This window comes from Macrosteles quadrilineatus, unplaced genomic scaffold (assembly GCF_028750875.1).
Source record: "Macrosteles quadrilineatus isolate MER2022 unplaced genomic scaffold, UCM_ALF_1.0 Scaffold_2__2_contigs__length_208266976, whole genome shotgun sequence".
In the NCBI taxonomy this organism is placed as follows: domain Eukaryota; kingdom Metazoa; phylum Arthropoda; class Insecta; order Hemiptera; family Cicadellidae; genus Macrosteles; species Macrosteles quadrilineatus.
In genome coordinates, this window is record NW_026542595.1 from 134,998,650 (window position 1) to 135,014,602 (window position 15,953).

Sequence of the window (15,953 nt, forward strand, 5' to 3'; positions counted from 1 at the left end):
ATTTTCTTGGAATCGAACCAGAAAGCAATTTGGCTATTGCTAGACAATATCACAGTTATACTGTACAGTCATAATATACATGTTAACATGATTATACCATTATCATCACAATAGGGCATACTACATAATAGTATGAATCAGAGGAGGCTATGATCATAGATGAAACATGCTTACTTGATCTAGGTCTTTGAAACGCTACTTTGAAGGTGCTTGCAAAGCAGCCGCTAAAAGTTTAAAACTAACAGCTGTTTATTAAAAATTGGTCTGCTGATATTTTTTCTTTCGTTTGCCTTCCCTTTATTTTTGTTTTACCGTCTTCTTCAATTCGCCATTTTTGTTTACTTCTAATGAGGTTGCTTTAGATCAAATTAATCAACAAAAATACATTACTAATTTGAATATTTTAAGTGAATAACGTTTTAATTAGAGGCAAAAGCAAGGAAACAATACAATGTCTTCAAGTAAGTTAAAACATATATTTCTATTCATAAAAAAATTAAAATAGATAGGCCTAACATTATCACAAGTTTGCTGTGGTAAATTAATTTTTTACCGGTTCAGTTCTTAGATCCTGCATTTATAAGTTTGATGGATATATACAGAATGGATACTGTAAGCTATATAGCCTAGGCCAAAGGTACTCTTGTATATAATTGCTTGTTAACACAGCCTAACTCAATTAGATCCTACACTGTAACATACATTTTTTGTTCTGTAAATTTATCTCATAAACAAACTGAGCCTACACAACAAATCAACTTTGTTTGTTATTATCGTAAATTAAACTAAGCCAAACTAAACAAACCTAACTTAACCCTCGAGTGGGCGCTTGTGGAGTTTTTCTCCACATTTGTAGTTTTTGTTAAAATAATTATGCTAACACTTTGGCCTAAGTTAATGGGTGTCAGCAGTCGTGTCCGGCTCCATACTTCATGCACCTCATCCCGAGAATGCCCCTAAGCTATTTTTACCCCAAAATTCCTCCTTATTAACTTATGTTGTCAGTTGCAATTCAGTGACGCGGTGTCAGTTTGCGGAGGTTTTCTCCACGTGCACACGATCGTGTGAGTCCTTAGTGTGGAGTTTATTTCCTCATGTGCTCTTCAGTGTTAACTTAGAGGTGACCGTTTTAGTTGTGTCTGTTAGTGAAGTATATGACTATTTGGTGTTCCCGTTTTATATATGACTGATGCCACTATGGATTTATTACAAGAGGAGAAATTACAAAGAGTGCTTTTAGTGTCAAAAGGGAAGAAAGGATAGAAGAAATACAACAAAAAGAGATTTTGATTAGGGTATTACGCCTACTCATTTAGTTGAGACTTCATTTTAGCCTATATGCACAATGCTGCAGCGTCTGCTGGTAGCATACGGCTCTTGCTCTCCTCGCCTGCAACTTTGTGCGCTGTAAATACAAGGCACTCCTAGCGGTGAGCGCCGGAACGTTCCTTTGACAGTCTATATTTATTCTATCTATGGTTAAGTTAAAGGCTTAACTTATAGTAAACTAATATTTTATCCCATAGGCCTATAATATTATCTTAGGTACTTTTCAGAGCCGCAAACAAAACAATTATGTTACTGTACTGTACTCACTGCACTGGATTAATCCATCTTGGACTAATGTTCAGAGGTTTGGCCTAGGCCTACTTGTGATTTTTAAACTGAATAGTAACTCAGTAAAATCAAAATAAACGTATAAATGATAATAGAGTGCTCAAGTCATGGAGACTAAGTTTAACTTAGTGCGTGCAGCTAAGTCTACAAGTCTGTTAGCAGCGGGAATTATATTTCGATATTGGCTTCTGAAAAGTACCCAGACAAACCTAGGAGCGATAAAAACTGAACTGAACTGTTTTGGGGTAGGTGCGGTAAAAGCGAGGCCTGATATGAGGGTTTCTACTGTTATTTGGAGTCCTAAGATGTTACTGCTGGCAGTAGTTGTACCATTGAATTATATAAATGTGAATCTTGAAGTAGTTGTCTTGGTTTAGGCTTGTCAGTTTTCCTCAAACGTTTCCAAAAATATTCTTTTAAATATTCTAACTTATTGATACGAAAAGTGTTTAGTCTTATTTGTTTGTTGGGCCCTTGGGCCTTTGTTTTTTTGTTGTTTTTAGCGAATTTCCCTATAGGGAAGTAGCTATTACCGTAGGTGGCACGGTAAGACCTAGACCCGGGACCGATTTACTTTTTCATTTTGATTTCCCCAGAGGCCAAAAACACTATTCGTTCAAATTTTTATATATGTATATATATATATATATATATATATATATATATAGCCTATATAGACTTATATATATACGTCCGTGAACGCGATAACTTGAGTAATTTTTGTCCGATTTTGATGAAATTTGGTTTAAAGGTGTAAAGCGGGATAAACTTGAATGAGTTCGCGAACCAGCACGATCGGACCATGGGAACGGGGCTTTACGGGGGGTTTTATGGGGTAAAAATTGGTTTTTCTCACTTTTGACCCTCAAAACACAAAATTTTCCAATTTCTCTTTAGACCTTTTTAAAGAGCTTAAAAAAACAAATAATTTAGTATATAAAAGTATTTTTGTTCGATTATTATTAACGGAGAAAATTAAAATGTTAAAATGTTGTAGTTTGCTTGTTTATGAATATATTTTGATCGGCAAATTTATTTATTTTGTACTAAGCTATCAATATTTTACTCAAAAACATACTTTATTAGTTTCCTTGTAGCAGCAAACCTAGGTACTCGTTAAACCTAATGTTATTAAAATATATTTAACTGAAAATCAATTCAGACAAATGGAAATTCGCTTAGTCGGCAGGTTTGCTGCGGCGGGGGTATTGTTTTTTTTTTACTGTATTGATAGTTAAAAAAGTTATTTACTTTTTCCAGCTGATGTTGGTAGTGGAGACGCAGAAACACCCAGTCAGACTGCTGGAGGTGTTGCCGGAACTAATGGCATTTCTGATGCCCTCCATGTAAGTCACTTCTTAGTTTGAGAATTAGGTACCTATCAAAACGTAGTGATTAGGTATGTTATTTTTTTAACCTCTCAGCTCTAATAGTTGATATAGGTATCAAAGGTAGGTAGGTGTCATTACTTAACTAATGGGTGTTAAGAATAAAACCATTTAACATTACAGGTAACAGTGGCTGATATTCCAGCCTTGTTGCTGATAGCATCTTTAGAGCAGTAACAGAGCACTACTACTGGTGTCGGCTATGTGAGAGTAGATTGACAAGAGCTTACAGGAGTAAACTGTCAGGATAAGTTAGTCTGGATTCCACTACACAGGGTGTGAAAGTGTCATATCTAAAGACTTTGCAAAATGGCTACCTGGAATGAATTTAGATTGTTCTCATCCACTGCAAGTCCTTAATCTAAGCTTGTAGAGTATTGGTCCGTTACTGCTCTGTAGATGTTTGTGCCTTGTTTGTTGGCAAGTGTGACTGTGAAAGCACAATAACACCTTTATTAAGAAGGCCTACAATTTATGAGACTTAAACGGAGTAGTATGTAGGCTACACGAACCTTTTAGACAAGCCTAGAACTATGGCTATGATGTTAGGTATATTATTATGGTTATTGGTTAATTCTGATTAGGTCAAGCGGTCTACAGTGCTGTCGATAAGCCTACCAATATTCAAAGTCTTAAAAATCATTCTGCCACTGTAGTGTAGGGCCTAATCATGATGGGATGTGTATATGGTATTATAAAATTGCAGGACCTAGTGTATAATTTTTGTCTCCTCTTAGTTTGTTTTACAAAGTGTTTTATCTTATTGTCCGGATAGAAGGTGATATCAGCGGAGAGAGAGCGTGAGGCGCCTGACGGAGGGACAGCTAAGAAGTCACGAGTGGACCTCAAGTCTCTACCAACACGACAATACCTCGACCAGACAGTGGTGCCAATACTGCTCCAGGCCCTCTCGGCTCTCTCCAAGGAGAGGTATGTCACTTATCTATCAAAGTGGGTGTTGTTAGTTACTTTGTAAACCAACACAATATATCAGGGGGGAAACATAATAAGACATAAAGGTGAGTAAAACTGGGTATACCTACCACAAGCCACACGACTTCACGGTCCGATATAAGAGCAGGAATCATCATATGGCTGTCGGGGATTGCTTTTCCAGCTTTAATAGTTTTTACAATGTTATTTTCTATCTATAAATTTTTGGGTTTTTTTTATGTCTTGAAACCAAGGCAACACTAAATAAACAGGTCTCCTTAAGCGGCCCACACACTGGGACGCTTGTGCACGCACATGTGACGCGCGAACAGCTCGACGCACATGCGCCTCAATGTGTGGATAAATGTGCCCATGCTAGTGACGCGCATGCGAGGTGCCTGGTGCCTGCTGCCGGACCTTCGAGCATCGTCACAAGTGCGCGAGCTTGTGACGATGCTCGCCAGTCTGTGGGTAACCGAGGCACATGTTCGCAAACTATCAGTAATAACCATTGCAGCAATGCTGCATATAAATCTGGAACTACTAGGTCTGTCCCTGCGTGGTTCACAATGCAACGTTCACCACCCCACGTGTTGTATTTTGTTTGTCCTTGTTTGTTTGGTTATTGACTTCCTTGTTGTGCGGTTAAGATGTCCTTCAATGACCTAAGAAAGTTTTGGTCAGAGAACTGTATACAAACGTGTACTGTGTACAAACGTGTTTGTGGGATGCGAAAAGTGTAAACTGTTCAAAAAACCCTAATTTGACAAAAGTTATCATGAAAAACAGAGTTTGTACTTTGATGAACGCTTGCAAATAAAGACCTTATTTATTTATTTATTTTTTTTAAAAACAAATAAATGCGAAAAGAAAGTAAGAAGCTATTGATAGCAAAATGTATGAGTGTTTTCTAACAGTGACTATAAGTTTGTGAACACTATGGATAGGATCTCAGAACTAAATAAACTTATTAAATCGAAGTCTACAACCCATATACTCTAAATACAACCCTTATACCATTATATTAAATAATACAACCCTTATATCCTTAAATGTCATATTTCTTACTCTTTTTAGGCCTATAAACGTACTGTAAGCCTAAAAACCATAATACGTACAACTAATAACTCAGCCATTAATTTAAGTATTAATCACGTCTGGTGTCTTTTTTATTTCAAATTTTAATCTTTAGTGACTTTACTTGCTTCTTTAAAAAATCCCTTAATAAAGAAATACAAAATTAAAAACAAATAGTTAAAAAAGAAGGCCACGATACAATTCAGTTTATTATAATGATTTAAAATAACTGTTGTATTTGCTGTTATACCCACTATTTTCATCGTCAAGACAGTTTTGCAGGCACATGTGTCTGTAGTGTGTGGTCACCATGCAAGTCGCACATGTGCCTCGAGCCGCACGCAGTCACCTCACTACGAGCCACGCAAGGCACATGCGCGCTAGTGTGTGGGCCGCTTTAGGCATGACGTCATCATAGGCGACTGCAATGACATAATATTACTTTTTTAGTTATATATTTTTGTTTTCCAAGAGAAGATTAAAACAAGCAGCTGATCACAAACGGCAAACATTATGTCATTGCAGTCGCCTATGATGACGTCATGCCATAGGAGCGTTGGGAATGTTGCTGAAAGTCAACAGTCCCGGAAGATCAAATAATTTATACCTGTGCCGCTAGGTCAAAAACTACAATTTTTGCAGTGTCTGTAGATCAAAAATCCCAGAAAGTCAAATAGTACAGTCCGGGCTAAAAGTTTAGTCTATGTTAAAGCAATTGACTTATTGGGAATTTGACCTAATGCAACAGCAGGTTTAATATAACGAAATACGGTAAAATACAAGTTCAGTTTCGCTGAGTCAAAAGTGCCGGAAGATCAAAAGCAATAAAAGTGAACGTCGATTCAGTGTAAAGTAGACCTCCTGCAACGCTTACTACACCAACAACACTCGCTTTTAGTTACTTCGTGTTTTGTCATAATTAGAATAGAGCTAAAATTATCATATTTAGTACATAGCTTATTTATTAATGCTTCTTGCCAACTGTTTGGTCAACACTGTAAATAGGTATAGTTTATGTAATGAAAAGCCTTTCGTCAAAATTTGTGGCATAAAATACACGCAAGGACGATCTGAACATTTCTGGTTATTATATACGTTTGTAAAAGGAGATCCGTTTAATTGTAGAACTATTTTATGAGTTATAATGTAGTCTACATATAAACTGTGTAATGTATTACGCCACGGAAGGGTTGAAACCTGTCCAAACTATCATATATATTATTATAACGTAAATGGGGGTTTTTCACGATTCTGAATCAACCAGTCGATGGATTTTCATTAGTTTTGTGTTGAAAGAAAGACAATTTTGAGAACTAGATAATTTCAAAGCCATAATTTAAAATTAATGTCCCAGTTTTTTATAAATTAAGTTTTAGTTTTTAAAAAGTCTAGCAGCCGATGCTAACCTTCTCCAATAAGTCAATGCTTCTAGCTAGCTTTTAGTACAATATAATTTGCTTAACATAACAGCTGTAACATTCAGTATTTGTGACACAAATTCAGCATTTGGAAGAAAATTCAAATACATACTTATGGTTGACTTATTTATACTATGTATGTGTAATGCTGACCATTGATACATTTAATTCTTCGGTACGAGGATGGCAGTTTAATTAAATGTGCATAGTAAAATAGGTACAGTAGTAGGATGTTCAAATTATTTTTTAAAGTATTCTTTGTAATCATCGATTTGTTTTAGTCCAATATAATTTGTTTTAACTAACAGCTGGTTGAATGTGCTATGTATACTTATAAAAGGCAAAGCCCTCACTGACACACTCACTCTTACTCACGCATCATCACTAATTCTCCCACTTCCCATTTACCTAGGAGGTTGAAATTCGATTCACCGATTCTTTGGGCATTAAATAGGAAAACTAAGTAGTTTTTATTATGATCGGGCATTCGGGCTCCGCCCCAGTGGCTCTGGAGTTTCCCATCTGAACCTTATGATTTTTCATATTTAAAAGGAATTAATGAATCATAACAGCTGTGTCAATTCAACAATTTATGACAACAGCTAATTTGCAACCAAAAGCTGAGTGAGCGTTTCGAACGAACTTCAACCTGGAGGTGAGTTAACCCCAAGGCAAGTGAGCTCAGCGAACGAGCTCCAACCTAAAGGTGAGAGAGCGTAGCGAACGAACTTCAACCAGGACTTGATTGAGCCATGCGAACGAGCTAATCTTGAAAATTAATTAGTTTAACGGGGGAAAAGCCAGCGGGTACAGCTTGTTATTCTATAGAATTATTAGGTTTTTAGCGAATTTCGCATATAGGGAATAAGCTATTACCGTATAACTCATGGGAACACCTGGACCCGGGACCGATGTAATTTTTCGTTTTGAGTCCCTAGAGGCCAAAAACACCATCCGTTCAAATTCATATATATATAAGTGTATAAAACATTTTGGGGACTTGACTTTTTCGGGACTCGAGAATTTAGTACTTTTCGAGGACCTGTGCAATTTATTCCATTCCAAATGCAGCGCGTTATCGATCTTCACCCTTGTGTGGGCCTCCCATTCACTGACGGAATGTCTCGTGGCGTATGACGACCGGATATAAATAGTCACTTTAACACTCACTTATCTCGTTATTTTTTTCAGCATATTCGTTGACCCGTCTGCAGGTCTTATGTTAATGGGCTGTCAGAGCGTCTGTTGTAATAACTGGAATTCCTTATGTATGTTTGCTGCTGATTACGGTGAAGTATTGTTAGAAATTCCACCTAATCTTTTAAAGTTACCCATTAAATTCATAGAAATAATAATATTTAACTGTTTGACGAGTACCCCTATTGTATTCAAAATACTCAACGGCCCAATCCAATGTCACGTTTCGTATTTTGTATACTACCGTTAATTACTAGACTTAATTACTAGCTTCATTCCCACTGTTCTTGTGAACTTAACTCTAGATCAGACTGTTGCTTCATCCGCTTCTTCATCAGTTAATTTTTCATCTTAAAATCTAAAAAATATCTTTTTGGTACCTATGTTATCACCCACGGGATCTTTGAATAATTTTAGGCTTAACTGAATCTGAAGTATGTGTTTTGGTGGTTGATCATTGTAATGAATTATATAAGATTAACCTGCATTACACTATCGACAAATTAACTATCAAATATTTATTAAAACACTGAAGCATACTGCAAACGCTGAGTCATACTGCAGCAAAAACAGCCGTATTTAGTGAGCTTAAAGTAGGTATTTTCACTATTTTCTCCCTAGGAAGTGAAAGTCAGCTGATTTAAACTCAGTTGTGAGCTTCGATTGTATGCAATCGCATGTATCGAAAGTATGTATAATTTTTTTCACCACACTATGATGTTTTAGTTAATTTACAGTCTGTTTCAAAAGTAGAAAAATAAGCAAATACATTAACAATAATACAACGTTAAAAGTATAGTGATTTACCACTCTCAACACTAGCTAACAAAGATAATTTTGATAACACAGCCGAATCTGAATGGGAGGTTTAATGTCGTAAATGGTGTTGTGATTGTCCAATAAATTTAGTGCAAGATGAGAGCTCGCCTTGTGGTCGGAAACTTGACCAAAAGTATGTATTTTTCCAACTTATCTATATTTACCCTATGCTATAAATAAGACATGTAAATGGAATTTCTTCTATTTGGTTTTATTTTCTGTTTACATTTAGTTGTTATTTCGTTACCTACATGGCAACCCATACGGCCCAAGTTATTTTTTTAATTTTAAATTCGTTTCTTGTGTTTATTTTTGAGCCTATTTTAATTTATAAAGGGATTCATCACATCTACAGGAAAATATCTTTCATTTGGTACCAACCGCGTGTAATTCGTTCCAGTAGTATGGTCAGGCTAGCTGTCATAAGTTTTGCAAAAGTTGTTTTGTATAAGACGATTTTGAATGATTTTCCAATTTGATTATCTTTTTTCACTAGATTTTGTAATTTCTTCTTTGACTTTTCAAATTCTAAGATTATTATGAAGTGTTCTGTTAGTAACAAACCAAGGTGCGTTGACAATTTTACGTAGCAATTTTGATTGGTATCGTTGAAAAATTTCAATGTTTGATGTACTTGATGATCCCCAAAGTTGGATCCCATAAGTCCAAATTGGTTTTATAACTTTTCTGCAAAGTAACATTATTTTGTGTACTAAGTTTTGATTTAGATCCAAGAAGACAATTAAGCTTAGTTATTTTAAAATTTAGATATTGTCTTTTAGTCCAGATATGTGCCTTCCAATTAAGCTTTGCATCTAAGTGCATGCCCAAGTATTTTATTTCTGTTACTTTAGGGTGGTGAATATTGTTCATGGATACTGGAGGACATGTAGCCAGATTTAGGGTAAAAGTAATGTTTTCTGATTTATTTTCACTAATTTTGAACCTCCATGTTTTAAACCAATGTGAAATTTCATCCAAGTTTAACTGTAAATTTGCTGTAGTTTGAACCGGTTTGTCGTGGACAGATAAAATGGTCATATCATCCGCAAATGTGGCAACCATAGTGTTTACAATTTCTGGTAGGTCCGATGTATAGGGAATATACAAGTATGGTTCAAGTACGCTTCCTTTGGGGATTCCTGATTCTATAGGGTAAAGGTCAGTTAAATAATTTTGATGTTTAATTTGGAAAGTTCTGTTTGTAAGATATGATTTTTAAATTTGAAAAACTGAATGGGGTAGCTAAATGTGGCATTCTTGTCAATAGTTCGATATATCGATAGTAATATACACTAACACAATCGTAATAAACGAAATAATTTTATTATATTTACTAAACAGATGCTTGTTTGCATTAGCAAAATAAATAACAATTTAGAAGTCATTTTGAGAAGTTATCTTAGTATTTCTGTTAAAGAAATGACATTTCTTCATAATCTTAACATCTCAAATTACTTTAATACTTTCTTCTGAAATGGCTACCATACTAAATTCAAACTCACATAACAAGAAATTAAATAACATCTAAACATAAATTAAAAAGTTTTACACCACAATTAAAAAAACAAATGTACGATTGCTCTTGCTCATTCTTCGTCAGATTAGGCATAGGCACGAGACCCTCCTTCATTGCGCAGTCTGTAGTCTTGGAGATAAGAGAGATATGCGGTAAAGATAAGGAAGAACTGGAAAGGTCCGTTGTGGGTTTGCAATATTTATCTCAAAATCCAGCGCAAGGTTAACTAAATTTTGGAATTAAGGTCTGAATACGTGATTGGTGAAATCCAGGAGGCAATACTGAACTTGCACTACTTATGTTTTATCGAATTTTTTACCTTATCTACCAAAATTATGCTATTTTCCTTTGGCACTTTAGGGGGAAACGACTATTTCACCCTGAAAATCACGTTTGGAAATCGAGAAAAGCTTTAGAAATCGGCGATTATAAGCGCTCGAAAAATCTTTTTTTCTTTTAATGGAAGCCTATTTTTTATTATTCGAGTCATTTCAAACTTCTTTTCCTCTTGCACTTTTTCAGCAAACACATATTTCACCACGAAAAACACGTTTGAAACTCGTTAAAAGCGTTATATATCATTAATATCGCCACATTTGACTGGTAAGTGTCAATAAAAGAGTGTAAAAGAGTCCTTGGAGCCTAGACGTTCTAACTCATAAAACAATGAAAGAACTACAAAGACAATTTATAGTTTAACAATATACTAGATATTTAAATTACAATCACTCTGATGTTTGAAAAAATATTTTTGGACTGTAAATAAATCTCCAGCTGCTGTCTGAAATTAACGTAATTAACATCGCTCTTATGGGGGACAAATCCAAGATGGCTGTTAGCTTTCATTGACTCCACTGGAGAACAATAAAAAAACTACAAAGAACATTTCTAATCTCACACTATACTCGATGTTAAATTATAATCACTTTGGTGTTTGAAAAATATTTTTGGACGATAAATCGCTCTTCAGCAGCTGTTTGAAATTATCCAAAATGGCCACTAGCCTCCAAGGACTCCCTAAAATAACCTTTAGCTGAGCTCCTCAGCCCTAACCTAAGCTGGGTTTACCCAAAATCGGTAATTTTCGGCACTTTGCTATTTTTTAATAAGTACGGTAAATTAATAAGTACGCAATTAATAAGTACGGTAAACCATATTACTGCAGAGGCCGGTCTTTATAAGTTATATTGTCTATGAGAGATTTATTTTGGACCTATTTGCATAAGTATGGTGATGTAAATGCAGTTGTCATCGTATTTATAATCATCGATCAGTCTAAGTTTTATTTTGTCAATAAATGTAAATATCCTTTTTGGTTAACAAAGGATGCAACCGAATCTGTAAATTAAGACAAGTATGCGAAAAACTTAAGTTTTCCAACCACCATTATTGCCTTGTTTACAACTATAAAATCGGAAGTAAAAATAACAATTAGGACAGCGTATACTAACTATTTGATTTTTGTTGTGAGTTGTATACAATATCACTTCTTTTTGAAATTATGTCAAGTCCAAGAGACATACATCTAGTTTTGTATTAAAGTCTTCTGTCAAGAACTACACGAATGTAAATGTTACTGTGGACAAGGTAGCTGAAACATTTGCAAATAGGTGTAATAAATTTAAGAATATTGTATTAGTAAAAGTATCATATACATTTGTCATTGATATCACTGTATTAAATAATGTATTACCTAATTATTTGTAGGGAGTAAATTAGTTAGTAGACTATCTATTAATCGATTTGCAAGGTACATTATGAATATTTCATAATGTAGCTTGTAAATCGATTAATGTATTTAAACCAGACGCTCGTCAAATAATGCAGTTCAAGGCGGAAATGTAGTGAGGGATACATCATGATTAGAATGTGTGTTACAGAACGAGAAACTGATGACAATAGTTGGAATAACTAGTCAATGTCAACGCACTCGATAAAAGCGCGGGATTAAAAAAGGCGCGAATATGTGCAAGTACTACTGTATAACCAGCGACAACACCTATGTAAAACCAGACATAAGCTATATTACAACCAGGCCTACGAAAAAGTCAAACTATGTAAAGAATGAATCACTGAATATGATTAGACGAAATCACAGAGGTACAAACTATGTTAGATATTTACGTGGTAAAGGAGTGTAGTTTCCTGATAGGTCTAAACAACGTCATCAGTTACCAAATAAATTATTTTTACTAGTTTTAGTCATACAATTGTTCTCATTTAAACTTGCGCTATTATGCTAATTCAACCTAGTTCAGATGTAGTTCCCACAATATATCTATACTTACACGAGGAGAGCGTGGTTTCGGTGATTTTGTAAAGTAAGAAATAATAGATGTAGAAAGAAATGTGTAGATTTTGAACTTTTTTCTGTTTTCATTGATTTACTGTGTTGATTATGCACCACAGTGCTTTGTACTGTAATTATTTTCTGCCATTATGAAAAATTCATTGCCAATATTTCTTTCAAGGTCCCTTGCATTATTTTGCGTGTACTAATGTGTACTAGGTGTAAAATGCAGTTGTCTGCTTGCAATATTGAACGGAGCTATCATAGTACTGTAATCCAATACTTTTTCAAAGTCAATGCTAAATATAGTTCACGTAATTGAGATGTCTCCTACAAGTTCACTAAGTCAATTGTATAATTGTTTCTCATAAATGGGATGACTACTTGTAGTATCCAAAGTCAATGCTTTATCTGTTTCTCTTAAATGAAATCTCTACATCCAGTATCTAAAGTTAATGATAAATCTATGCTAAAACTATTGCCTTGGATGTAGTAGCCTACGCCAGTGTCACGGTGATAACGGCGGGAGTGGTCGTGGTAGGCACGGATGAGTCGTTGTTCTTGCAAGGCTGTTTTTTGCCTGTCTTCTGGCTCAGTCAGCACTTACACCATCGGGAAGAGATTGTACATCCAAACTAACAAAAATAGTTTCCAAGGACCCATATTAGATTTAATACAATTGGCGGCAAACGTTATTGTTGATTAGTATGTTAAATAACAATAAAACTGTTGTAGGAGTTTGTTCCTAACCGTAGGTGCTCTGTATAATATTTAAATCGCTAAAATTATACCCCAACAATCAACGTTTACAATCGTGATACGTAAACAAATGATCCAATAATATGTAAGCCGAAGGATCGTCGTAAATTAATGTCTTTCGTGTAATACAACAATATGATAATAAACAATGTTACTATATCACTAATAACGTGTACGTAGACCGTCGTAATTAGGCTCAAATTAAAATATAATAATGCAATGTCAGTATTAAACAATCTGTATTAACAGCTGAAAATAAGTGAAATAGAAAAGGTTTTGGTTAAATCCATCAAATTGTAATTGGACACTAGTAAATACTAGTGCACTTGTTGCTACCTCCCCCCTTCGGTTTCATGTATTCCTCTCAATCAGTTCAAACCTAGGAGGATTAAACATTAATGTTAATTAATGTTAAATCCTCCTAGATTCAAACCTGAAACACCCAGATCGAAACTCGCCTGTCGTTATTTTACCATCGCCTGTTTTTTAAATATATTTTTCAAAAAAGAAATATTATATTGATTTACTTTGGTTTTTAAAAATGTTAACGTTTTATTTTGTTAAAGATTTATGGTGATACGTAAATATTGTGGTGTAGTAGAGTATATTATATTGTAGTTAAGTGTTAAATTTTGAAATTTTAGGGTGAATCGAGATGAATCTTTGTTTATAACATGGGTCTCTCCTACCTTAACATACATACCAAGTTTGATAAACATCGGTTGGAAAAGTGCAAAGATAAATATTTGTATGTAAAAAATACAAAATGGTGGATATCTGGTTAACGAAATTATTTTGGAAAAAATGTTATCCTTGATTTTCTGTTTATTTTGACCCAAGGAATTACTAGGTAAAGTATCTCCCCGCTTATTTTAACACCCTGTTTATGATGTATTCTTATAAGTGAAAAATGTTAGCTGGTAATAAAGAAAGATTTTTTATAAATAATATGAATGTACTGGTGATCTGTATATTCACCTTTTTCTTGTCCTTAGATAAATTAAATTAGATAAATTAAAAGTCCACTCAGCAGTCGCATCGTACGATGTAGTTCTTTCCATGCGTTGCGAAATGCTACATTTGCCGTCCTCTTCAACCCAAGTTATCTACTGAACCACTGATTGTAAAAAATTCCAAAAAAATATATTTTACGCATTACACTTTTGGCTTCAACTTTGCCACAGACAAAACCTCTCTAACCCAAAAACAAAAAAAAATCTCGCATGCTAACTTTTTCATGTTAGAAATCACGATTTAAAACTATTTCACCATACAAATCATTTTTTATTAATTAGATCGGTAAATAGTTTAAAGTTCCAACAAAATAGTCATCGAGTAGGACTAACCAAGAAGCTCTGTGCCAAATTTCAAAATTTTAGCACAACTTTAAGAACACCAAAACACGAAATTATTGAAGACATGCGTCGAGAGGACTATCGTTGTTTTTAACAGATTATACTTTTGACCTTCCGGCACTGTTGACTCAGCGAAACTGAACTTATATTTTATCTTATTTCGTTATATTAAAACTGCTGTTGCATTAAGTCAAATTCCCAATAAGTCAATTGCTTTAAAATAGACTAAACTTTTAGCCCGGACTGTACTATTTGACTTTCTGGGATTTTTGATCTACAGACACTGCAAAAATTGTAGTTTTTGACCTAGCGGCACAGGTATAAATTATTTGACCTTCCGGGACTGTTGACTTTCTGCAACGCGTCCGGAGCGTTACAGCCTTTCTTTTTAGTGTTGCCTTTCTAGAACTCAAATCTTGGAGAAACCTTTAACATCTGAATTGTTGGATTTTTTTTTTCAGGAAAAAAGTTCAACACAACAACAAACCAATTCTCAATATCTGGCTAATAGATGACAGTAGTACTAAGCAAATGACTCAGCATGCCAGTGGGTAAACCCATTGTGGGCATACATTGGGCTCAATTGGGGTATTATTGTATGCAATTCAAATAATAGGGATCTGATGAGAAATAATCACAGATTTTGAAGTCATGAAGTGACGCTGGCTGCTAGTCTATTCGGTTTTAAGTTAAAAAATTAGTTAATGACACGCTGATTTTATTTTGCAGGCCTGACGACCCGATCAGCTACCTTTCTGCTTATCTGCTGAAAAACAAATCACAATACGACGCCGCCTCTGCAAGCTCTTCCCAGTAATCTGTGTTTGGTTTGTCTTCCGTCTAAATTATGTGTAAATTATTTTGTTACATTGTTACAAGTACGTGAATAAACATAATGTAATTTTAAGTCGTGTAATTTTGTGTCTCAAGTTAAATGACTAAGTTAAATCTTGTTTTGATTTTAAACACAACCCATGTTACTTTAATAGCCTCATCTTGTGTTTTAACAATGATGTTGAAGATTCCATTTATTTAGGAATTACAAACAATAGACTGATAATTTGTTGTAGATTTTCAACAGTAATAATTTGTCTTATATGATTAAAGTTTTGTTTTTTAAATTATTGTTTTCTTTAACAAAGCCTTTTCCCATTTTTTTATTGAAAAGTGGGTATGTTTTATGACAAAAAATGTTTTTATTCTGTTGTGTTGGTAAAATTCTGCTTTGCAACTTCGAGATGTGAGATTTTTAACGTTGCAATTGCGGCAATTGTGGCTTTACGTACAGTAATAGTTGTTTTAAATGGTAGCACAGTTCTAGATTATTAGTAATAATTATTTACTCTTTTGAGTTTCATGTAGGCTAATGAGAGGCAATTCCTAATGATTTCCACTCTGTCAATCTTTGCACGCACTAAGTATAACCACTCAGCTACCCAACGATAGATATAATTAATTTAATTGTTTTGATTGACCGAGTGGTTTTTGTGTTTGCCTCTAAATTTGAAGGTCGCATCTTCGATTCCAAAAGGTGTAGAATCAGAAAACTGATGCCAACGATGCTACATAATAAAATGATTC

The 15,953-nt window shown here is 34.6% G+C and overlaps 1 protein-coding gene across 1 annotated transcript; it reads left to right on the plus strand.

Annotated features, from left to right (window-relative positions):
- Nucleotides 1-306: 306 nt before the first annotated feature.
- Nucleotides 307-15,493, plus strand: LOC128988129 (protein dpy-30 homolog). The gene is made up of 4 exons (XM_054409348.1): nucleotides 307-461; nucleotides 2,878-2,963; nucleotides 3,781-3,935; nucleotides 15,102-15,493. The coding sequence occupies exons 1-4, from the start codon at nucleotides 452-454 to the stop codon at nucleotides 15,187-15,189; spliced, it is 339 nt and encodes a 112-aa protein (XP_054265323.1). The 5' UTR covers nucleotides 307-451; the 3' UTR covers nucleotides 15,190-15,493.
- The last annotated feature ends 460 nt before the right edge of the window (nucleotides 15,494-15,953 follow it).

Excerpts from the sequence above, each read along its gene's own strand:
- LOC128988129 (XM_054409348.1), top strand. Across the intron at positions 2,964-3,780 it reads GCATTTCTGATGCCCTCCAT|AAGGTGATATCAGCGGAGAG; the intron begins GTAAGTCACTTC and ends TTGTCCGGATAG. Across the intron at positions 3,936-15,101 it reads TCGGCTCTCTCCAAGGAGAG|GCCTGACGACCCGATCAGCT; the intron begins GTATGTCACTTA and ends TTTATTTTGCAG.